The sequence below is a fragment of the Condylura cristata genome, unplaced genomic scaffold (assembly GCF_000260355.1).
Source record: "Condylura cristata isolate star-nosed mole 26May11 unplaced genomic scaffold, ConCri1.0 scaffold00017, whole genome shotgun sequence".
Classification (NCBI taxonomy): Eukaryota; Metazoa; Chordata; class Mammalia; order Eulipotyphla; family Talpidae; genus Condylura; species Condylura cristata.
Genome location: NW_004567118.1, coordinates 17,026,979 through 17,052,334, shown reverse-complemented (window position 1 = coordinate 17,052,334; position 25,356 = coordinate 17,026,979). Strand labels below are relative to the sequence as shown.

The window sequence follows — 25,356 nt, the reverse complement described above, 5'->3', positions numbered from 1 at the left end:
GTCAGGAGAGGTCTGTCACGCCATGTGGTCACCTCCGGGGCAGGCAGGAATCGAACTCATGTGGAATTGGCTTTAGTTTCTCAGCGCTTTAACCCACCACGCCACCAGGAAGGGCCCCATTTCATAATTTTTTTAATTAAGAAGAAAAACTTACGGACACTCTTTGAGAATGGGAAACCTTATTTTATAAATGATACTTAACCACTGATTTCTCCCATGAAACAGGGAAGAGGAAGAGAAACTGAAGCTGGTTATCAACATGGTAGGAAGACCCTCCACAATTTTTAAAAATAGCTGGCTTCACAAGCCCGGCCAGTCTTCCCATCCCCAGATGAAAAGTGTTCACCGTCTCCAGTCTATGAGGAAAAAACCAGGAAAACAGAAGATTCTGTCTTCCGTAGCTCTTTACTTTTGCTTGTTCTCAGCGTCTGTAAAAGTTAACTCCTCCGTGTTTATGTTTCAGGGCTGCCTGTTCCCGTGATGGTGAGTAACCTCCTCCTGCCTCACTGCCTCCCGCGACCGCCTTGTCAGGGTGGTTCTGGGTCTGATACGGAGCTCACATTCCCTCTACAAGTGGGATCTCTGTGCTCGTTCATGCTGTCTTTTCTCTCCACTGATAGAAAAGTCTCCTAGTTCTAATCTCTTTGACTATAGGACCTAAAAGTCAATTTAGGAAAAAGAAGCCCAAACCTCAAAACTGTCATGGACCCCCAAAACTGAGACTCTGGCACGGTCAAGAGGAACCAAAGGAGACCGAACTCTCTCCACTGAAGATGAGCAAAGCTGAAAACACATGAGTCCCCTCACCAGCCTTGCCAGACCCAGCAATGGTTCTGCCAGCTCTCCCCACAGCTCCCATGGGCACCCCGACTGCAGCCTGATGTCCCAGCCCGATGTTCCAGCCCACTTGATCCACACTGAACCACACTGAGGATCTGACATCATTTTTGACCATAGGCAGTTCAGCTTCTTAAGCAGATTGGAAAACCTCTAAGGACAAATATTATGTCATCAACAAACTTTATGTCGCCAAGACAACACTCTGCTCTTAAAAGCTCTTTTTTATACAAGAACCCCCCTTTTTTAAACAGTTGATTTCTCAGGCAAGCAGAATTCTTCCGCACAGCTGTATAGCAGGATGTGCTTTACAGTCACACAAGAGCCAGCTTTCTTTGATCCTGTTCTTTCTTTAAACACCAAATTCACCCACTGCAAATTCTTATTAACCCAAAAACCAGTTCCTAGAAATAACAGTTCGACAAAACCCATAAATCGCTCTGTCTTTGCACACACAGCCATGGGAGGAGCCAATCCCAGATATATGGCCTTCCAAATACTACTCATCCACCTCTCCCTCACTTCCAGTATTAACCTTACTCCAAAATCTCAGAGGGTCGCTTCATGTGTTTAACAGCCTCAGTTAACTTTTTCCTTCTTACCAAACAGGCACCTAGGTTCCTACAACAGCAAGTGAGTTGTGAGTCTCTAGAAGCACTTTTCTTTTGACAGCTTGCAGTATAAATCTGCAGTTTGGCTACTTCCACCAGCAAATCCAGGTCTTTAGGTTCTGGGTGGAGGGTGCAGTGGAGGAGGGTCAGACCCAGTCACTGTCCTCAGATTCTGCTTCCTGTGTCATCTGGGAGAATGTTTCGCTGTACCCCATCCACCACCGAGCAGAATTTCAGAGAGAAAAGAACTGACAGCCCCAATATTTTCTGGAACTGAATTTTATGAGCAACGTGACCTGTACCATATCTGACCATCAAGGCCACCTGACCCCCAGATGTCTGCAAGTGATGGAAGAAGCCAGTCACCCCATATCCTACTCAACTCCCAATATTAGGATGCTGTGAGAAAGGGAGCTTGGAGAAATACTTCACCCTTTTGAGTAACAGGTAAGAAGTGGCAAAAGATCCTACCCCTCACTGAATCACACAGTGTTATTATTGGAACCCAAATATTAATAAGTAACATATCACCTGATTAAAAAATTCTAGATGTGGCTTTATTTACAATAGGAAAAACATGAAATCAACCCAAATGCCCAAAAGTAGATGACTGGATTAAAAAGATGTGGTGCATATACACAATGCAATATTATTCAGCAACCAAAAAAGATAAACACATGCCTTTTGCAGCAACATGGACGGAGCTGGAAGGGATCATGCTTAGTGAAATAAGTCAGAAAGAAAAGGAAAAATACTGGATGGTTTCACTCATAGCAGGAGCATAAAGGACCAGGAGAGAAAATAATAATGAACAACTATATACCAGAGACATTTTACAGGGGTGAAGTGAGGAATGGGATCAAAAACAGTGCGGGGAGGGAAATGCACTGGACTATGGTGATGGCACACAGGTGATTTGGTGATGGGAAGCCCACGGGGATTACAACTGGGATGGAAAAAGGCACAAAATGATGTAAAAATAAACTATTATATTATTTTAAATTTTTTTAAACATGTTAATTTTTTTCTTTAATGTTAGGCCCCTGTATTTGACTGAGGACAAGCAGCCTGCTTGTATTTTCCTGCCAGAGATGTGCAAAGAAGGAATAAAGGGGCAGAGCCCCCTGGGGAGAGGGTGGCAACTCACTGAGCAGTTTCTCCTGAATATCTACTGTTTCAGGTACTATTCCAGGTGCTACTGCAGGCACAAGGGGGGACTTTCAACAGAGGAAAGCGAGACCTCACATGGGGCTGGGAAGCAGACAAAAATGAACAGACATCAAGTAAGTGGGGTGTTCAAGGGGAACAGAGCTGTGCACAAAATGGGCAGTGACCCCAATAAGAGACTTCAGGAGAAATGTGAAATTAGCATAAACCACTGACTGAAACTCAGATGACAGGACACCAGTCTCAAATACTTGCATTATAGTAAACTGTCGCTGGGAGAGGCCAACGGGTTAAAGTGCAGCACGACAAAGCTAGCAGAAGCCACTTCAAGAGGAGTTTGATCCCCGGCCAGGGAGCTGACCCACATGGCGCAGCAGACCTCTCCTGTCTCCCGCTGCTCCCCTCAGCAGTGTATCTCAGTCCATCTACCTGTTCTGCTCCCCACTCTGTCTCTGGTGAATCCTCTCACCTCCTGCACCTCTGCCTTGTACCCCAGTTCTTAATACATAAATAAATGTTCTGGGAGGTTTTACATACCAGTCTTCATCAGGGGATGAAAAATGGAATCAGCTAACACTGAATCAGCCAACCCTTGTGGACATGAGCCAGCAAACAACTAACCTCGTGGCAGTATCTCTGCCAACAAACTGAAGCTGTACCCAAAAGGGTGGAACAGCAGGTCACCTGCAGACAAATGCCAAAGGACAAGTGGGCAGCATGAGGAGATGGGGACCGAACTGCCTGTCCCGCAGGGCCCCGGGGCTGGTTCCGGGCAGAGCCTACGCTCCCTTTGCCCAAAGGACGTGAACCAGGGCTTGGAATCAACACATCAGTCTTTGCTATGGGAGGAGGGGAGTGTTAAAAGCAGACTACAAAAACACTTTGAAGAGATTCTGAGCTTTTAGCCAGTCAAGTGTGATCAATCCATTACTTGAGTTATTATACTATATTTATAATAATATATTACATATACTGTTCTTCTTTAAACATGCATGGTGAAGTGGGACAGAATCAGATTAACAGTGGAAGCGACATCAACATCAGGCGGGGCTTCGGCACCCACAGCTGGGCATGGATGCCTCAGGCATCTTTGTGTCCACAGGTGTTCCTGTGCCAGCCTCCAGGGGACAGAGAGGCCTACACCAGTCATAAAAGACGAAAAGCCTGAGCAACAAAGGGGCAAAGGACAAGAATCGACATTTGTCCCAGGAAAACACACGGTGACCGTGGCACGTGACAGACACTAGATCCCTCGTCATGAGGGAATCAGCTATCCCGCGCAGGGCTTCACCAGCAGGTGGCTGCTGCCAAGTGGAAGGCCAAGAACTTGTATGGCCGTGTGAGACGCTGGACCCTCTCACTTCTGGCGGAAGTGGGGGATAGGGAGAACGGAGTGGCTGGGGGAACCTCAAAACTGGAGCAGAGCTGTTGCTGTAGCCTGCAGGTCTGCGCCTGGAGTGTGTCCTCCCAGGGCAGCCACCAGTTCTGAGAGTCTGGGCCCTGGGAAAGAGCACAGCTCCCCCACGGGCCCCAACTTCTCTGCCTCCCAGAAACACTTCAATGGGCATGGACCAGCATTCATACTACGGTAAGGAGACTTGAAGAAGGTTTTCTAAAGCCAAGGGAGGGGGATGTTTCCCCAAACCTGCCAATTCCTGGGCATTCACACTACCTTCCTTCCCTATCAGACCAGCTCTCGGGCAGGTCCTGCCACCCACTCAGCCGTCCCTTCCTCCCCTCCCGGATGCTCGCCAAGCACTGTCTCCCACCTGGTGACCCTCCTGGGAGGAGAAAAGAAAGGAGGCCAGGGAAGACCCACTGGTCCTGGCCACCCCTAGCCCCCACTGAGTACACCTCACCTGGGATATCCCACCTTCACATGAAGTCACTCCCTGGTGCCAGAGTTTTCCCACTTAAAAAAAAAAAAGTCACAATAACACCAGGAAATAGTAAAGGTATATTGTTACTGTTGTTAACTCTCTTCACTGAAGAGTTAGTTCCAGGACTTCAGAGAGCCCCTAGCACAAAGATACCCCAAGAATTTTCTTGAATAAACCAGCAAATGAGCAGCAGACAACAGCTACCCCAACTGACTGAAATAATGGGAACTGGAGACACAGCACAGCAGTCCCAGACACATACAGCTACAGGCCCTTCAGCTTGGCAGGTGTGACTGAGAACTCAGCTGCCGTCCATCTAATCATTTTTAAATTTAATGAATTTATATTAAACAGTCACATGCAGTTAGTGGCCACCTACGGGACAGTACAGTCAAACAACAATGCATACTTCCCCCAGGCATCTGGAAATTACATTCCAGGAACATCCAAGCTAGGAAGATTTACCGTTGGTTGGTTTAGGACTTGGCGAGCAAAATGTTTGAGACTATGGGCTGAGGAAATGTATATAAATTTGCAAAAACCTTCTAAATTTACCCTAAAAGCATTTCAAATGGCACATTCAGGAACCACAAGGATTATTCCCCCTAAGTCATCCCTGTCTTATCATTTATTGGCACTGACTTTAATACTGTAATGCTGACCTGCGATTTTATCAGTGTTTATAAACTGGGTTGCTTGTTGCCAAAACCATCCACGCAAAGGTACCACATTGTCAGCCTTACGTCCATCCAAGTGTTCGAGATCTTCTGATGTGGAAGAATCTGGCCCTTGTGGGCACAGAGACGGAGGGACAGTAGAAATCTTCAGGTCGCAAAAGTATTGGATTGACTGTCCTTTTGTGACCCCAGCCAAAGAAGCTGACGAGAGAATCAGGGTACCGAGGTGCTCTCTCAGAGTTCTGCAGGAAACTCTGCTCTCATACGTTCCCACTGCAGGTCACAACTACTTGCCCGTGGTCATCTGCCCCACACCGACCCTTCCAGTCAGTCCCACCCCTCTTGTCGCCCACGCACTGCAAACAAATGACCCGGCAGCACTCAAAGGCTTTGAGGGGTAAGGTCTTTGGTCCTCTCTGGGAGCTGCTGACCAAAAGCCCTGTCCTTTCCTTCCAAGAAGCTTGTGGTCGAGCTGATAACTGGCCAGTCCCTGGCATGCACAGGGAGAAGAAAAGAAAGGAGGAACAGTCTTAGTCCCAGGACAGCCTCAAGGCTGGTGGCCCCACAGACCTTCTATCTCTGGCCAACTACAGGAGCCACAACCCTGGCTCTCAAGCTGTTGCCCACATCAGAATTCCCTGGATGAACTGCTAACACACATTGCTGAGTCTAACTGGATGTTTCTGGTGTGGAATATTAGGGCTGGCACACAAACTTGAATTCCTCGCTCCTCTCCAAATAGGGCATATTTTCCAATAATGAAAAGGAAAAGATTATTCAGTAAGTTCATAAATAAATTTAGGGCAATTCATTTTTCTGAGAAGAAATTAAAGTTGAGTCTAAAATCCATATGAGGGGCCTCTTGGGTAGCACAGGGGTTAAAGTTTCAACGTTATCAAACTAGCGCCCGTCACAAGTTCAATCCCCAGTCAGGGAGCTGACCCACATGGCACAGCAGATCTCTCCTGTCTGGTCCACCACTCCCCTCAGCAATGTATTTCAGTAGAGTCTCCTGTTCTGCTCCCCACTCTGTCTCTGATGAATCTTCTCAGCCCCACTCCAGACCTCTGGGCTATACCCCACTTCTTGTGTGCATAAATAAGCATAAATAAATCCACATGAATGCAACATTTACCATGTAAGATACATTGTAAGAACCCCGAAAGGATTTTTTTTTCATAATCTTGGAATGACAAAGCAATTCCAATAATATGATGCAAAATTCAAAACATAAAATAAAACCTCATTGCCTTTGACTCTGTAAGAATGAAAATTTTCTGCATGGAAAGAAACATGATGGCCAAAGTCAACATCAACCTAAGAAAAAAAGGCTCTCCTATGCTCTGGATAGAGCTTAAAGATCTTTAGAAATCAGAGAAAATACTAAGAATAATTCATTGACAATTAACAGAAAAAGCAGTTATTTCCCAGAAAGAAGAAAAAAGCAACACAAGTAACTCATAAAGACACTCATGAGTAGTGCAGCCTCGTGCATAATTTTTAAAAATGCCAACACAGGGCCCTCCCTGGTGGCACAGCAGGTTATAGAACAGCACTGAGAAGCGAAAGCCACTTCAGCAGTTCAATTTCCAGCCAGGGGGGTGACTTCCTGACCCGCCCGCTGCTCCCCTCAGCAGTGTACTTTGTCGATCTGCCTGTTCTGCTCCCCACCTCTGACTCTGATGAATCCTCTTACCGCCCCTGTACCTCTGGCCTGTACCCCAGTTCTGTATGCATAGTTTTTTTTTTTAATGCTAACATAGAACTGACATGCCAGTTCTACTTTTCAGACTTTCTAAGATGAAATGCCCAAACATTTCCAACATTTTCCAGAGCCTCAGACACCCTACTGATGACATACCTACACCTTACCATCTGCTAGGAGAGCAACTATTTCAAATCTACCAAAAATGTATCTGAAAACCTCTGGAAAAAAAATCTTTCCTGGGAACTGATTTTTTTAGATACATACACAAATGCTGAAAACACAGTGTACATACAGATGTTCACTGCAGCACAGTCTACATAAAGGCTGAAAATCACAGTATCCATCCAGAGACCAGAGATATAAATATTATGCTTATCCAAGTGACAGACACTAACAAAGATTTCTAAAAATGAGGTAGCGGGTGTGCAGTAACAAGGTAGGACTGACAAGAAGTATTGTTATGTGAGATGGCAGACTGCTGTGTGCCTGGTGTAATCTTTGTATACAGAAACAAATCAAGGACACTGCATGATGAGCCCTGAAGACATTACACAGTGAAAGAAGCCAGGTACAATGGCCACATACTGTATGGATCTATTTATATGAAATTTCCAGAACAGGAAAATTCAGAGACAGAAAATAGACCAGGGGTTGTCACTGGCTGGAAGGGGGGTGGGAGTGTTCATGCAGCATTTCCTTTGGGAATATTGGGAATGTTCTGGAATTACTACAATGGTTACAGAATACTGAATGTGGAAATGCCACTGAATGATGCTTTAAAATGGCTAATTTGGGGCCCTCCCTGGTGGCACAGCGGTTAAAGCACAGCACTACAAAACTAAAGCCACTTCAGCAAGAGAACAATTCCCAGCTGGGGTGGGGATGGGGGGGGCATCCCACATGGCACGGCAGACCTCTCCTGACCCACCTGCTGCTCCCCTCAGCAGTGTTTTTCAGTCAGTGCCTGTTCTGCTCCCCACTCTGTCTCTGGTGAATCCTCTCATCCCCTGCACCTCTGGCCTGTACCCCACTTCTGTATGCATAAATAAATAAATCTTTTTCAAAATGGCTAATTTTATGTTATGTGAATTTTAGCAAATTTTTAGACAAATAAATAAAGGAGAAGTGCAGACAAGCATGTGTTCCTAGAAATGTCTGGAATGAAGCAGGAAACTGAGCCAAGTTTATCCGAGGGCCTGAAGGGGAATGTGTGGGGGCGGTGAGAGGGAACAGGTATTTTTCATTTACACCTTCTCAGGTTTGTTTTGTTTGGTTTGGTTTTGTTTTTCCCAACCTTCAGCATTTGTTACTGAGTTTTTGTTTTTCTTCTGTTTTTCTTGATTTTTCCTGAGTCAAATAATAAAAAAAATTGCCTTGATATAAAATTGAAACATTGCAGAAACCTCTAAATGAAGTTCTTTCTGGTCATGTTACAGGGCAGCAGGAGGGTCACCCGGACCCCCAAACCTGCATGTTCGTGGGTTCTTCCATCCGCTGCATAAAGACAAGGCATACTCTAGTGTGTAACTTTCAATGAAAAGAACTATAACACAGTACAATTACTGTGCAGTAGAAAGAAGACAAGAGAGAGAAAGTTGTTTCCAAATGGAGCACCCAAAGCTGCCCACCCCTTGTGGACAAATGCCCAGCCAAAGAGGTCTGGCCCAACAGGGCCCACTGAGGCCCAAGCCTAAGGCACCTCCTGGTTGGGACCCAGAGGTAACGGGCAGAAGGGAACAGGCAAGTGTGGAAGGAACACAGAAAAACCAAACCCAAGACAACACAACGGCTGCCACTGTCAGCCGCCCCACGGGTCCTCACCCAAGTCTCTGACTCTTTCAAGGGCCTCCTTCCAAGACCCCCACTCAGGTCACTGGCACAGCCCAAGCCCGAGAAACAAGCACATCTCTGCACGTCTCTGCTGCACACGCCTCCTCCTGGTCATCTTCCTAGTTCATCTCTCTCCGCTTCTTTTGCTTCCTGTTGTTGCTGCTTCTTCCTCACCCAAGTCTTCTCCAGCTTCAGCTCCCTGCCCTGCTGCAGCCTCAGCTGGTGGAGCAGGGAGCCTGGAACCTCCCCTCCCTTTCTGTTACAATCACACCCCAGAACTAGGAGGAGCATCTATCTTGCCAGTATTTACCCACAGAAAGCACTGAACACATGTGTTCTTGGGGAGGGAGAGGATGGAGGGTTTTACATAGTAATATTTTTAAATAAATGTTTGCAATTGAAAATAAATCATTGGCCACACACACAGAGCTCCTTCTATCTCGTGGGGACCCCATATCACACATACACCCCCAAACTCATGGCAGGTGCCGTTGGTAGCTGAGGCCAAAGTCAGTAGAAAGAACACTTAAAAACAGAGTCGCAGGATTAAGTTTAACCCACAATTTATATCCTCACTTGGCTTTTGTTCTGTTTTGTTTTGTTCTATTCTGTTTTGTTTTGAATCAGCTTGCCTTTTAGACCCATAGTAATTTGTGGTTAGTCCACTAGAAGAAATTTAACTATCTTGGGCTTTTCTATTATTTTTTAAAAGAAAGGAAATAAATAGCTCAACGTTTAAAATAATAGCCCCACCCCCACCCTGAAAAAATCTGAACCACATTTGAACTCTGAAAATACTAGCTAGAGGTAATTATGACTTCAGATCTGCCGCGTGAAACAATGAATTTTCCTTGCTCCAAAATAAAATGATAATGACATAATGAATTCTTGCAAACACCGAAGGAAAAACAGAATACGTTAAAAAAAAAAAAAAAACCTAGCTGAATCTCACCAACTGAAAACAAGCATGTGCTCCGTCATTATTGATGCAATCAGATGGTTGTGTCAGAACTACAATCTGCTTTCCTTTCAAAGCACCTCCCTCTTTTAAAAATCTTACAGTCAGAAATCCCCAAAGTCACTTTTTACATGCCGACAACACTCCTATGTGTGCTTATTGCCAACTGTCCTCCCCTGTCTGGCCCACATGTCCTCCAGCACATGCAAAGGGGTCTCCACTGAGTGACCTGCCATGTACCCTGTACCCCTGTCCAAAGTTAGGTAAGTTATGAAGAAGCCATCTAGGGTCTGCGCCATTAGCAAACTCAGGGGTAGCACAAAGCCCACCCTTTTTGCCTTCAGTCTAGTGGGAACTTGCAGCTGCCTCACGAGCCCCCCTATACTTCGGTTATGGACAAGGTGAAGGAATCCACCCCTGAGTCACCGACAGAGAAATGCGCTTTCCTGAGCTCTGCCCTACAGCCAGGCCTCCTGCCCCTTTCTTTTCTCTCCATCAGGCACTTCCAGGGCCTCCCCAGCAGACAAAGCCCGTCAGGAGCCCAGGCCAGGCCTGCCAGGCACCCAGCGTCCTCTCACTTCAGGGGCCTGGATAAATCACATGCTGGCAGCTGCAGAAGCCCAGCACTAGGGAGATTTGCTTTCCATGGATTTATGTTTTCTTGTTACTCAGGTTTCCCAAGGGCAACAAAAGTTGTGGTGGCCACCTGGCATCACAGCTCTTTCTGAGAGGAGTGGGGCCACTTCACTCTGTCCTAACACCAGAAAGGTCCCTATCGGGGCTTACAGACCCACTTCCAGTAGGCAGCTGGATGAAGGTGAAGGCGCAGATAGCAGCTGATCATCGACCCTGGAGGGCAGGCCTGGGATCAGAGCCACCACACAGAGCTGCTCCTAAGCCACAGGGCTGGACACAGCACTGCCCAGGGGAGCATGAGGAGGGTGGAGAACCCCAGGGCAGGCACCCTGACCTCAGCCCACACTCCTCCACCAGGCTGGCCTGTTGAGGCTGTATCCCCAAGCCTGACCACAGTTCTAACCAGGCCTGGGGCCAAACAGGCAGGCAGCTACTTCCCTAGCTCCCAAGTGCTCTCTGATGGAAGGACTGTCTGTAGCAGTGGAGCCTTCTTCTAAGTAAATTATTTAAATTCCCTCTTGTAGCCCTCCCTGGTAGCACAATGCGTTAGGGTGCAACACTGCAAGCTGGCCACAGCCACTTCAGTGTGAGTTCGATTCCCAGCCCCAGAGGTGATCCACATGCATGGCAGACCTCTCCTGACCCTCCTGCTGCTCCCCTCAGCAGTATACTTCATCAACCTGCCTGTTCTGCTCCCCACTCTCTCTGGTGAATTCTCTCACCACCCCGGCACCTCTTGCCTGTACCCCAGTTCTGTATGCATAAATAAATCTTTTTTAAAATTCCCTCTTTATGCAAATAAACTAAAATCAATAGGAAACAATACTTGCTCAGCATGCACATTAGTGCAGATGTGTAAGTATGAGTCAGCTCAGTCTGCGTAACAAAGAAGCACAGCTTAAGGACCTTAAAAAGACATGTGCCAGTCATTTGCAATCCCCCCACTGCCCTGAAGATTGAAGGTCTGAGTTCTGTGTGGGCAGGGCTGTTTTTCTTGAGGCCATGCTCTCTGGCTTATACATGGCTGCCTGTTCCCCCTCTTCTCAGAATCTTCCCTCTGCCCAAGTTTACCCTTTTTATAAGACACCAGTCATTTTAGATTAGGGCCCACCCTAATGCCTAAGTTTAATTTGATGGCCTCTGTGAAAATGCTCTCTCTAAATGCAGTCACATTCTGAAGTATAGGGAGTTAAGATTCCAATTTATCTTTTTTAGGGGAAAACACAATTCAGCCCATATCAGCATAATGTTCTTTTTTATTTTTTTATAAATATTTATTTATTTATACATACAAGAGCTAAAATGTAAGCCAGAGGTTGGGGGGAAGAGGGTGGAGTTGAGAGGATTCACCAAAGACAAAGTGGGGAGCAGAACAGACAGACTGACTGAAACCCACTGCTGAAGGGAGCAGTGGGGAGGTCAGGAGAGGTCTGCTGCGCCTGGTGGGTCAGCTCCCAGGACTATAATTGAACTTGTGCTGCAGTGCCTGCTGACAGCTTCATAGTGCTGAGACTTAGTCCTTTGTGCCACCAGGGAGGCCCATGTTCTTTTTATTAAAAAGTCCTTGCAGAATCTTCATAGCTATAAAAACTTGCATAGCTAAGTATTCAAAGACATCTCTAATGATGTTTCCTCCTCAACACCCTTTTAGATTTTCCAAATTTCGCTTGTGTTTCTATCAGGAAAACTTTCATTGTTGTGGGCATTTAGGCAAGGCAAAAATATTTCAACAGCCCCAGGCCTGAACACAGATGGCTGCTTTAGCCTGCACCAAACGCACATGGGGCTGGAACGGGTGGAGGTTTTCATCACAAAACGTGCCATGTGTTGAGAACGGGCAGCAGACTGCGTTATCGGTCAGCAGAGTCCAGGCACCCAGAGAACTGGCTGAGAGGCCTGTCCTCCTGCACTTCTTCCCACGTCCTCACTGTTCAGAGAACACCAGAGATGAGGATACACCCTGAAAGCTGACAAGCTTCCATATATATTTATTTATTTATACATTCAAGAACTGGGGTACAAGCCAGAGGTGTGGGGCCATATGGGTCACCACACTGGCCAGGGACCAAACTCATGCTGCAGTAGCTATAGCGAGCTTCCCAGTGTTGTGCTTCAACCCACTACGCCACCAGTAAGGGCCCAGCTCTAAAGATCCTTTGACCGACCTCTTGTCTTCCTGAAGAAACCACCATCATCAGACAGGTAGGTGGGACACTCTATCCCAGAAACCAATGTCTCCACACAAAAGGGGAAGGGAGATTTTTTTTAGGTCAATCACATGTGCTCGAGGAGCAGAAAGAGCCCTAGAATGCTCTTTGAAATCTTCTGTGGCACTCACAGGTCTCCATATCCATTTACCACTGGATAATAAGGCACAGCACAATTATTGGGATCCCATTAAAAGACACACTGATATTTCCACCTGCCACTATCAGCACTGGCACTGCCCAGAACAGCACACCACCCAGGCACATGCGCCCTCACAGAGCAGGCCACAGGATGTGTGTATTTTAAATACGGCCAGACAATGCCAACCTGCCCTCAGATGCCAACCTACAAGGCACAGCACCAAGTTCCTCACATCACCCCCGACTACTCCTTACCTCCAGCTTCCAAGACCGGCCAAAACTCAGTATGAAGAATACTTGTTGCAAAAGATGGGGGAGGGGCAGCGCACACCTGAAACTATGATGCCACCCTCCCTCACCTCCCTTCTGTCTATACAGCTCGGGCCACTCCTCCAGAAAGAACACCTTGCATCAGAGGGGTCCCAAATGAAAGGGCTGGATTACACAGCAGAGTGCTGAAAGTGGGACCTGGTTGCATCTCCCACACACCGGCTCCTTGAAGGGAGTCCCTGCGCTTTTGGGGGCTCTCCGCCAGGGGCCCCAGCCTTGAGACACAAAGAAACGGTATTCAGAACTGCTGAACACGGAGTTACAGATCAGGTGGGAATCTCAGGCTGATTCTGATGGTGAAAACCAAGGTTCATGGGAACACTTTGCCTGGACCCTGCCACAAACAAACCAAGCGTAAAAGGGCCACTTTTGAGAGAGCTGTGCAAACCGGGCAGGGCCTAGGCATCCCGTAACACTGCCTGTGATAGCAGTATCGACAGAAAGTGGAAACAGCCCCTACCATTCAAGCTGCAGCATTTACAGGTGAAAATTGACTCTGTCTGGGACCCATTAAATGGGCTAGGGGAAATGAAACAAAATTAACAGAACATGGTAATTGTTGAAGCGGGTGAAAAATATATAGGGGTTCACTGTGCTAGTCTAATTTTATATATGCTTGACGTTTTCTATAATAAAAAGCATAAGGGAAAACATGTTAGAAGTTCTGGTGGTCCAGGAACCACACTAACACCGCAATTTTCAGCCCTGTCTGTGAAATGCTACCTTGGTCTGAAGGTGCTGGGACCCCCGCCCTCCCCATCCAGGTGTGAGAAGTGACACCATCCAGTCAAATCATAACTGTTTGAACCTTTTTTCCCAAGACAATGTGTGTTAAACACCACTATGGATACCATTGGTTAAGTCACATTGTATCACTGAACAATTTTAGTTCCTCATTTTGAAATGATTTCAAATTTACAGCAATGTTGCAAGATTCATTCATGAGCTCCCTGACCCTTTTATTTAACCTAGCTTGACTACTTTTTCAATTTCACTAAGTGCTTCCTCATTCTCCTTTCCATCCACAGTCTTTTCATCCTGCACCAAGAGGAAGTTGCAAACATCATGTCCCTTTATCCTTAACACCCAGGATAGACTTCCTAAAAGCCAAAGGCAGTCCCTTATATAATGTCAGTACAATTAACAAATCCAAGGTAGTTCATTTTGACAACACTTTTAAGTGATTTTTCTCCACATTCCAACGCCACCAAAGATTCTAATCAGTGTGTGTTTCCACCCCCAAACAGGCCCACTCTGGAATCATACATGTATTTAATTGTTTATTATCAATGTAGAATCTAAGTGTTAAGTTCTGTGTCTAACTGACACTTAAATTGTATCGGATTTGGGGTCTCTCCTCACCGCCTTCCCTGATGGCCCCTTGTCCCTCACACTCCCTCCCCCTCTTGAAGACAGAGTCCTCAAGATGTTTGTTGATGTCCACTGGTTTTTATAATTACTTTGTTTTATTGAATCAACTGCTATGGAAATCTCCATAGCAGTTTTGAATTGTCCCAGATTTAACCACTGGAATTCTTCAAGTTGGCATCTGTGTATATTTGGTGTATATCGTTTTCAGTCCCTTACAAAACATACTCCAGGATCATCTTGTATTTTTCCCTGTTGCAGATGCAGTCTCAGTTAATTTCTCCAAGGCATTCCTCCTTCCTTTAGTGGGTAACCGTATTAATAAACCAAGATCAGGGCACTAAGAATGTTCATTCCAAAAAAATATAGAATAAAATACTTATGAGTTTATAAGCTTAACACAGCATACAGGTTACCCTGGAACAACACAGGTTTAAACTGCATGAGTCAACTTAAAGGTGGATTTTCTTATATGCATATAACAGTAACTTATAGCCCGATAACCTACAGCAAGGTAGTGTACATGTGTTTTCTCTTCCTGTGACTTTCTTAACACTTTGGTTTTTCTAGCCTACTTTACTGTAAGAGTAAGTGCATGACAAATAACAGAAAAATAGGTTGATCTTTATGTGATCAACCACAAGTTTATGTGGTTGTTAAGGATCTTCAGGCAACAGCAAGCAGCTAGTAGTTAACTTTTGAAGAAGTCAGAAGTTAAATGAAGATTTTTGACTGCAGAGGATGGGATGTGGCAACCCTAACCCCCACCCTGTTCAAGGGTCAACTGGACACTATTATGTTTGGATATGTGTGTGGACATATGTATATATGAAAATATATCCAATCATTAATCATGCTCATGACTCCAACTGTAATCCAGTGCCCCCTGGGTTCTTCCTGTTTCCCTCATTCCACATTTGTATCTCCTCTCTTCCACAGGGAGAACTCTGTCTCCCGTACCATCAACATACAATCCCACAAATCTCACTGGCCAATCCCGCAATTCACACAACAGCTTCAGAATCAATACAGCCATACTACTATGGAAAACAGCCCTTTTCCCCAAAAAGGAGGACAAGCTTTGTTTTCAGGACTTTTTCTAGACTGAGGATGGATACAGTCAAAGCACTGGACCCAATATTCAGTTGAACTACGTTTCATATTGTCCCTTCATAACACAGCTGGGTGTATTTACTTCTTTGCATTCAACTTCGTGATTTTAGTTTTTGAATACATACGGCATTAACATGTTCCAAAGTAACAATTATACAGGAAGATACCAGAATAAACTGAGAATGACTAACATAACAGAGACCTTAGATGGTAAGCCCACAGCAAGACATCACACTCAACAGTGAAAGTCTGAAAGCTTTTCATCTAAGACCAAAAACAAGACAAGAATATCTGCTTTCACCATGCCTACTAAACATAGTACTGAATGATCTCAACAGAGCAACTGAGCAGAAAGAAGAAATAAAAAGCACCAAAGATTATCTATGTTTCACATGGCATCATCTTACATGGAAATCCATGAAAAGTATGATTGAGCTAATAAGCAAATTTGCAGGATGCAAATCAAAACGCAAAAATCAGTTGCATTTCTACACACTAACAAAGAACAATCCTAAAAATGAAATCAAGAAATGTTTCCACTCACAATAGCAGTCAAAGAACAAAATCCTTAGGAAGAAAACTAACCCAGGCAAGGAGGCAAAGGACTTTTATGCTGAAAATGCAAAACACTACTGAGAGAAATTAGAGAGCCAAATAAGCGGAAAGACTTATATTTGTACACGAGAAGATTTAACATTGATAAGATGTCTCTACTACCCAAAGCAATCTACAAATTCAATGCAATGCTTCTCACATATTCTGACTTCAAAACATACTATCATGCTGTATATTCAAAATAGTGGGGGAAAGGACAGAAACACAGACCAAAACCACAGACTAGATAGCCCAGGAATAAACCTAGAGATATGGTCAAATGGCAAAGGCAGCTCTCCCTGGTGGCGCAGCGGATTAAAGCACAGCACTAGGAGGCTAAAGCCACTTCAGCATGAGTTCGATCCCCTCCCTGGAGGTGACCTGCATGGCATGGCAGACCTCTCCTGACCCGCCCACTGCTCCCCTCAGCAGTGTACTTTGTCAATAGACCTGTTCTGCTCCCCACTCTGTCTCTGGTGAATCCTCTCACTGCCCTTGCACCTCTGGCCTGTACCCAAGTTTTGTATGCACAAATAAATAAATCTTATATATATATAGATATATATATACATTTACATGTCAAGGGTGTCACGACCATCCCATAGAGAACAGAAATGATGCTGGGAAATGATGCTGGGAAAGAAATGATGCTGGGAAAACTCAAAATCTGTACTCAAAGCATGAAGCAGAACCCTTAACCTTATGCCATATGAAAAAATTAACTCAAATTAGATCAAGAAACTAAACGTTAAGAGCTGAAGCTAAAAACCTTCATTAAAATAAAAATCTTTTATGCATCAAAAGATGCTATTAACAGTGAAAAGGCCACCTGCAAGATGGGAGGGCCTAAGAGCAGATCATCGACTTGAGGAGTTAATATCCAGACTATCCAAAACTCCTACAACTCAATAACCGCACAAGACAAACAATTTGAGAAAAAAATGAGCAAAAGGTTTTATCAGTACATCTCCAAAGACAATGCAAATTGCCAACAAGCTCAAGAAAAAATGCTCTATATCACTGGCCATTAAAGAACTGCAAGTATAAATCATACTCATGGTATGATGACTGCTATCAATAAAACAGAAAAAACAAGTGTTGAAAAACAGAGCAACCATCTAACATTCCTACTCCTGGATAAATACCTTAAAGGACTGAAAAGGAGGGACCTGGACAGAATGTTGTAAACCTGTGTTCCTAATAGCATAATTCACAATAGCCAGAGGTTATATACAGCTCACCAACAGATTTCAGAAAAGCAAATATATTTGTTGTATCTTTCTCTCTATCTCTCCATATACATGTCCATGTGCATATGCAGATATATGGCATGTGTGTTTATGTTCTGGAATACAGTTCAGCCTTAAAAAGAAAAAGAAGTAACCCCTGGTGGTGCAGGGGTTAAAGTCTTAGCACTATCAAGCCAACACTAGCCACTGCCGCCTGAGTTGATCCCTGGCCAGGGAGATGACCCACATGACCTCTTCTGACCTGCCAGGTGCTCCCCTCAGCATATTTCAGTGTATTCACCTGTTCTGCTCCCCACTCTGTCTCTGGTGAGTCCTCTCACCCCTTGCACCTCTGGCCTACACCCCAGTTCTTGTGTGCATAAATAAATAAAATACATTTCTTTTTTTTTTTTTAAAGATTTATTTATTTGTGCATACAGAACTGGGGTACAGGCCAGAGGCTCGGGGGCGGTGAGAGGCTTCACCAGAGACAGAGTGGGGAGCAGAACAGGCAGATCGACAAAGTACACTGCTGAGGGGAGCAGTGGGCGGGTCAGGACAGGTCTGCCACACCATGTGGTCACCTCCAGGGCTGACGAGAATCGAACTCATGCAGAAGAGGCTTTAGCTTCTTAGTGCTGTGCTTTAACCCGCTGCGCCACCAGGGAGGGCCATAAAATACATTTTTTTCAAAAAAGAAAAAAGCAAGCCAGCACTGAAGTGGAAGAAGCCAATTGCAAAGGGACACATATTATGTGACTCCATTTATTTGTGGTCTCTATAGCAGAGGGATTCGTAGAGGCAGGAATTAGAATGGTTATTTCCAGGAGCTAGGGGGGTAGGAGGTGTTGTTTAAAGGGGAAAGAGTTTCAGCTGGGAAGATGAGGAAAAATTCTGCAGCTGGTTGGCACAACCATGTAAGTGTACTTAATGCCACTGAATTATACACTTACAAATGGTTGAAAGAGTTTATTTTATGCACATTTTACCTTACTGAAAAAACAAGATCTGTGGTAACTGGTCTCTTTCTGGTTTCTCCTTGCAAAAGTCAGCAGTTGCCCACAGACTGCTAGTGCCACCTGTCCAGACCTCCAGCCACACCGCTCACCTGATTTAAACTCGACTTCCTTGGCACCATCTCCTCCTAAAAACTTACGCGGTCCTCAACTTTTCATGGTTTTCTGCTCTGAAAACGTATCCAGTGTCATAGACTATGATTCCGTGAGCTGGGGGGCTGATTGCAGGGTGGGAGAAAATTCCCAATTTCCAAATGCTATTTCCAAATATTCTATCAAAGTAGAAAACACAAAAGAACACCCTACAATAATAAAGCTACAGGGAGGACTCTGAACCCACGCTGACCCAGAGGTGGCCGAAAGCCTTCCCAAGCCTGTGCCCCTCACTCCCTTCCTCTGTGTTTGTTGACCTCAAATTTGTTAAGTTGTCCCTTTCTTGTTAGTAAACCTCACTCGTTCTTATTTCCAATGCCCATGGTATGCCGGGGGCCAAAAAGTTGAACCTGTTCCCCTTCCAAACTCCTGGAGGATAGCCGAATTTTTCAATCTTGCCTCAGTTTCCTCCCCGGACCTCCCCTGGCAATCTTCCAACAACCAAGTCCCTGGATTTTTCATGCACCTCCTTTTTTGGGTACAAACACTATCCTCCCCCTGTAAGTCTGTCAAATCCTTTGCCCGTTCATCCCCCCACTAGAATTTGGGTCTCTACCAGGAGACTTCATTTGCACCTGGCAAGGTGCTTGGGTAGTTTGGGAAGCAGAGGGAGATCTGGAAGTTTGCTAGGCCCTTTGTCATGCTGGGACTCTTGGAATCTGCACTTGAATGCTCTTCCTGACTTAGTTTTTTTCCCACTAGAAGTCTCCTTTAATGTTAGACTCATCCAGTGGTGTCCACAGTAACAACTACCACCACATGTGCTAAGGCACTGACATCCCATGTCTTCACAAAAAAAATTTTAAGATTTATTTACTTATTCATACAGAACTGCGGTACAGGCCAGAGGTGCAGGGGCAGTGAGAGGCTTCACCAGAGACAGAGTGGGGAGCACAGGCCGACTAACAAAGTACACTACTGAGGGAGCAGCAGGCAGGTCAGGAGAGGTCTGCCACACCATGTGGATCACCTCCAGGGTAGGGACAGGGATCCAACTCACACTGAAGGGGCTGCGTCCTAACCCATTGCGCCACCAGGGAGGGCCGTGTCTTCACAAACTGTGGCAAACTCCAAGACCCAAAAATACATTTGAAGGCTTAAAAATGAACAATGCCCCCAAATCAGCACTGTCTAGAATATAGACATGTAGTTAAGTTGTTGCCTTGCTCATCATACACGGGCTGAGCCCTTCTCTAGCAGATTGGAGTAAAATCCTCCAAATAGCACGTGGTCAACAAACGAAGCAAACAAGTGAAACCCCAACTTGCTCTGGCCTCTACAATTTGTTCCGGAAGCAACTGTGATAAACACACAGACCCTGAACAAAGAGGGAAAGGGTCCTCCAGGCTGGCCGGTAGCAGTGACAGGGATGTCCTTTCTGGGCTGGACCCACCCTGGCAGCTGGCCACAAGTGTGTGATGGCAGCGTAGCCAAAGCTTTCACTTCAGTTTAATTTAATTAATTTTAACCTAAATAGCTCCATGTGCCCACTCGCCACTCTAATCCACAGCACACGTCCAGAGTAAGTCTGCAAGTCAGGTTAACTAGCCCTGCAGGAGGGCAGCTGGGTGTGGAAACCATTAGCCACCCAACTCCTACCGTCCCCTCCCCCCAGCATTTGGGATTTAAGGAAACCCTCCCCCACATCTCAATACTTGAAGAGCATTCTCTCCCAGATAACATCTCAAAAGTGACAGGGTGCTTACTGAAGCCCATTCCAAGGACAATTAAAGACGCACACCCCACTTCCCACTGAAACTTAAGGCCTCCTAACAGACAAGCCACTTAGTGGAATTAGGTTAAAGTTTTCTGTAATTATTTCCTTCCCTTTGGCTTTTGATTTCTTGGTTCTTTCAGAGATAGAACTTAAAAAAAAAAAACTCCAACAATGGCACAAACCACACTCACACAATCCTTGTTTTTGAAAGCTTTATGAAAATTCCCAGCATTGTTCAACAGTTCCTTGGCTACTCTGTTAATATGATTTTAAACAGATCACACCCCAGACATATTTTATGACAAGTACACATGCAAAGCAGAGCTGTCCCGCCCTTATTTCCAACTTGGCAAGTTCCTCAACAAAACCAAATAAATACATGCTAGAAACAGGAGGCTGGTACAAACCCCAGCTGGCTGCAGCCATAATTAGGGGGTCGGAGCTACCCTTGCAGTTTAGATTTTTACTTCCAAACTCAAGAAGCCCACACTACCCACTGAGGTCTTAACATTTCTTGTTATGGTGCTGCAGCTGAACAAGTCAAACCCCAAGAACCCAAAGGCTCCCTGAGAAGTCATGTTTTCCACGTTGTTTCCAGTCTCCAATTGTCCTTCATGAAATTGCTACTGGCTGCAAAAACCAGACTTAACTGGCAACATCTCATCCATAGATCAAAGCCGGGTGACTCGGCTTTGAACCATCCATGCATGGTGTTCCTGGGGTTCACTGGGCAGACACCACAGGGTCCCCAAAGAAGGAAATCACTTAATGGCAACTTTCTTTACCAAGAAGATAGCCACAGCCCAAGAGGAATACCCCATCCACCCCCTGGGGTACAGGAGGATAAACCCACAAGCCAGACCTTCTCAGCAAAGGTAACCACCCCAAATTGGAAGGAGCCTATGGGTCCCCTTCCAGGTTCCCAGGGAAGGGGCCAAATAAACACCAAAAGGCCTCCAATGTCAATGAACGGTCCAGAAGAATGTTCTAAATTTAGGTTATAAATTTGAGTAATCCTCTTCTCCCTGACAACATTTGGATGGTATAATTAGAACTCTACCAGGAAGAGAATCCACACATTTCCTGAACTTAATCAGACTGGCCAGGGTTCTGCAGATTAGGGAGGCCACATCTTCACACCAGCTCTCATTTCAATGATAATGGTGACCTACCGCATCCTGGCCCCCCAAGGGATGCATTTTAAAGATGTGCCATTTTAAAGACTCTGCCAAGCTAAAATGAGGAAGAGGCTAAACCTTCACCACAAATCACACCAGAGACAGGTATACAAACACCAGTGATGCTGTACTCGACCAAACAACAGAAACAAAAGTCCTATCAGCTACCTATGACTTGCTTTAATAATCACAAACCCAGCCTCACTGACTAGAATCCCCTTGGTCACCCATGAGGTTTCGATGGACACTCATTCCGCAGCTGAGAATAATGGCACACAGGTCAGCAGCATTGAGAGTTTCTAGATAACATTCTTTTTTTTTTTTAGATTTATTTATTATTTATTCATACAGAACTGGGGTACAGGCCAGAGATGCGGAGGGTGAGAGGATTCACCAGAGACAGAGTGGGGAGCAGAACGGGCAGATCGACGAAGTACACTGCTGAGGGGAGCAGTGGGCGGGTCAGGAGAGGTCTGCCTCGCCATGTGGTCACCTCGGGGCAGGCGGGAATCGAACTCATGCGGAAGTGGCTTAAGCTTCTTAGTGCTGTGCTTTAACCCCCTATGCCACCAGGGAGGGCCCAGATAGATAGCATTCTTTATCAAGTAGATTCGAGGGTTAAACTTGCTCTTCATTAAATACTGAACCATTTCAAATGGATGCTGCTTCTCTGCTTGGTACACAGCCATAATAAGAAAAACATGTTGCTTGACTTATACTATACATAAAAAGTCTTCTTTTTCCACAGTCTTCTTATTCAAGATGTTTTCATTTATTTCCTTCTAGATGGATCACTATCATTATTTATTATGACCACGGATCTGGACCAGAAGTAAGCATTACACTGTCAAAATGGGGAGTAAGGAGGACCCCAAAATGCCACCTCCCAACCAGCACTGTCCCAAATCAAGTTTTTGTCTCCTCAGGGGACAGATCCATCCATAAAATGTAAAATAAATAACTCAAAAGTCCTTTCAGAATAACCTTTCCATGTTTTCACATAGTAACTTATGTTTTCCATATAAAATGCACTCAGATTACAGGGATTCTTTTTCTACAGCAGAAAAGATGCCAAACACCCAAATCTCCTGTAATCATAAAATTGCATTCATATTTTGAATATGAATGATCATATTCTTTGAGTTTTCAGTTAACCTAACATTCCAGGAGGAAGAGAATTATAAACAGCTTTCCTATTCCCACCCCACAGATTATTATTATTTTACTGGAAAAAGAAAATTACATCCACATAGGGTTCAAAAATTAACTAAAATGACACTGGATTACTTTGTTCTTCAGAGATTTCTTAAATTTAAATGGAAATGAGGACTATGTTTAAAGTTTCCACCCCAAATGCGGGTGCAACTTTCTGGTTCTTCTAAGAACCTTGATTTATGCTACAGACCCACCATCCTTTCTACTATCTCCCAGCTAAAACTCCTGCCCAAAGCACCCCTTCTCCCTTCCAAACGCAACAGAAACTCCCCGCCCCCTACAGATTTGCGAGGCTGAGTTTGGCGGAGCTGTGCCCCCAGCTTGGCCGAGGCAACACAGGGCCGCTGCATGTCCAGTACCGGGTTGAAGCCCTCTCTCCCTACCCTAAGCCCACCAAAAGGATCCCCAGACTCCAATTCTCGCTCGGGGGCGGGATGAGGGAGGTTGCAGAAATCGACAGGATTGTTAAGAGTCCCACTGGCTGGCTTAGAAATATACTATCTACATACCGTCTCACCGTGCGTCCTGAGCAGCTTATGCTTATAGGGAGAGCTACATAATTGCAAAAACCTCTTCCCAAACCAAAAAAAAAAATTAAAAAACCATTAAACTGACTGAGGCAATCGGCATCTGCTTAAATTCAAACACTGCCGCCCCCCAGAAAGGCCGCCCAGAGTTCTGCTTCCGAGGACCGGATCCCTGGGGTGTCCAGTTGGCAGCAGGACGCAGGAAAAGCTGAGGCCCCTTCCTGCTCCCGGACCCCAATTCTCACCTGCCAGCAGGAATGCTGGAGGAAAGGTGTGTCCAAAGCAGGAGGTGGGCGGCTGTGAAACCCACTTTCAAGTTGGGGTCGGCTCACATTTCTGGGACTTGAGAACTTCTCCCTGGCCTGGAGGTAGCCCTCCCCCCGTCCCAGCAGGGGGCCGGGAACCCCGCGAGGCTGCGCGCAGCCCAAGGTTCTTTCTCTTAAGGTCTAGATAGGGTGGGCAAGTGCCGCCTCCTCGGGGGCCCCTGAGCCGGTACCCCCCAGCACCCCTCTGAGCCCACCCGCAGTCCCTGCGCGCCCAAGCTGCGCCCGGGCCAGTTGGAGAGCCGGCGCCGGGCCCCACGCAGACAGCGGGTGCCCCACGAGGAACCCGCTCGTCCCAGCCGTCGCGCGCCTCGCCCCGGGTCCGAGGTCTCGGGTGTGACCTCAAGGCACAACAGTTGAAAGGCCTCTCAGGGACAGCGACCCCCGGCACAGGAAACGCGCCTCCGCCACCTCGCGCCTGTGGGGGAGGGGGTGCGGGGCCAACAAAAGGGAGGCCAGAGCCCCTTGCAGCCGAGCGGCGGGGTGGCGTGGGTCGGAGGCGCCTCTCCCGCCTGGCCCGACCCAGCGCCCGCCCTGGGTGCACTCGGGACACATGGGCGTCTCGAGGACCATGAGCCCGAAGGATAGTTCGGGGTAGACGACTGAGTCCACGTCCTAAAGCCAGGGGACACGTCTGCGGACGCGGCCCGCATTCACACCTCCAAACCCTCGCAAACCCCGCGAAGGGCTGCCCGCGAGCGCGGGCACCGCCTGCCCCGGCCTCTGGAAACACTTGGCCGGTCCCAGAGTGCGCCTCGTTGGAAGCAGCCCGGGCGGCGGGGGCAAGCACAGAGGGGCCCTGGCCCGCGCCCCGCGCCCGAGACCACGGCGCCAGCTCGGCGGCCCCGGCACAGTGGCGCAGGAAAGCCGGCGCACGACCCCGGCGGCGGCCTTACCTGAGGTGCGGGGCACTGCAAGCAGGAGCGCAGCGGCCGCCCAGACGGCCGGGGCGCACAGCAGCGGCAGCGCCGAGCCCAGGGCCATGCCGCGGGCCGAGGGACCTGGACGCGGGAGCCGGCGCGGCGCAGGGGGCCGGGCGCCACCTCCCCAAGTGGCCGCGCGTCCGCTGCCCTTTCTCCCGGGTGCGCTGCGGTTCGGTCCCTCTCAGGAACTGGTGGTTCTCCTGCTCTCCTGGCCCGGATGCGCCGCTCGGATCCGGGGGTGGCGCGGGCTGGCTGCGAGGCTCCGGGGCGCGGGCTCGGGGGGCGGACCGCCGGCGCGCAGGAGGCAGGGTCCGCGGCTCGCCCGCCCCGATGGGCAGAGCGAGGCCGGCACCCGCGCCCCCTGCCGGCGGGACGCGTTAGCGGCGGCCGGGTCGCGCGGGAAGTAGGCGGCCGAGACCTGGGGCTGCGGCTTGGTGCCCTGGAGTGCCTCCCGCCACCGCCCTCGGGCTGGCACCTGGGGACACTTGGGGTGCAGAGGTGGCTCCAGATGGGCGACCCACCGGAACTTGGTGGGCCTGCTCGCTCTGCAGAGGCACTCGGGCCAGTGGAAACCACCTTCAGGGGGCGGAACCCCCACAGACCTGTGCACACGCACAAAATAAAATAATAACTCGGAAAGACACGTCCATCTGCAAACTCCACAGAGCCATCCCAGCGGCGGGGGAGGAAAGGAAGCGAGGTTTTAAATAAATTAAATGTTCACTCGGGAAAAGGAATGGGCCACACTCCCACCGGCGCCTTCCAGGGCCCTCCGTGCCACACCACGCCTGGTGGGGACAACCACTTCTGCCCCAAATGCCCAGAGACCACTGGGAGTGGAACTGCGTGGAGGGCGTCCTCGGGAGTGCGATACTATCTGAAGCCACCGCGGCTTTTTGGTTTACTGTTAAAAGCAAATTGTGTAATTTTACCCATTAAAGGCAGAACACTATTTGTTCTCTGCAGAGCCCCCAGAACATGCAGAAGTAATTTGCTTCACTTGTAAAAGACATTTTGA

At 47.2% G+C, this 25,356-nt stretch overlaps 1 protein-coding gene across 1 annotated transcript in view; it reads right to left on the bottom strand.

The window, feature by feature from the left end:
* ROR2 (receptor tyrosine kinase-like orphan receptor 2) overlaps nucleotides 1-24,458 on the bottom strand; it is a 149,951-nt gene extending 125,493 nt beyond the window's left edge. Inside the window, exon 1 of the mRNA XM_012726319.1 lies at nucleotides 24,312-24,458. Within this exon, the coding sequence (XP_012581773.1) occupies nucleotides 24,312-24,399 (88 nt within the window). The 5' untranslated portion in view covers nucleotides 24,400-24,458. The remainder of the gene's footprint in view (nucleotides 1-24,311) is intronic.
* Between the last annotated feature and the right edge of the window lie 898 nt (nucleotides 24,459-25,356).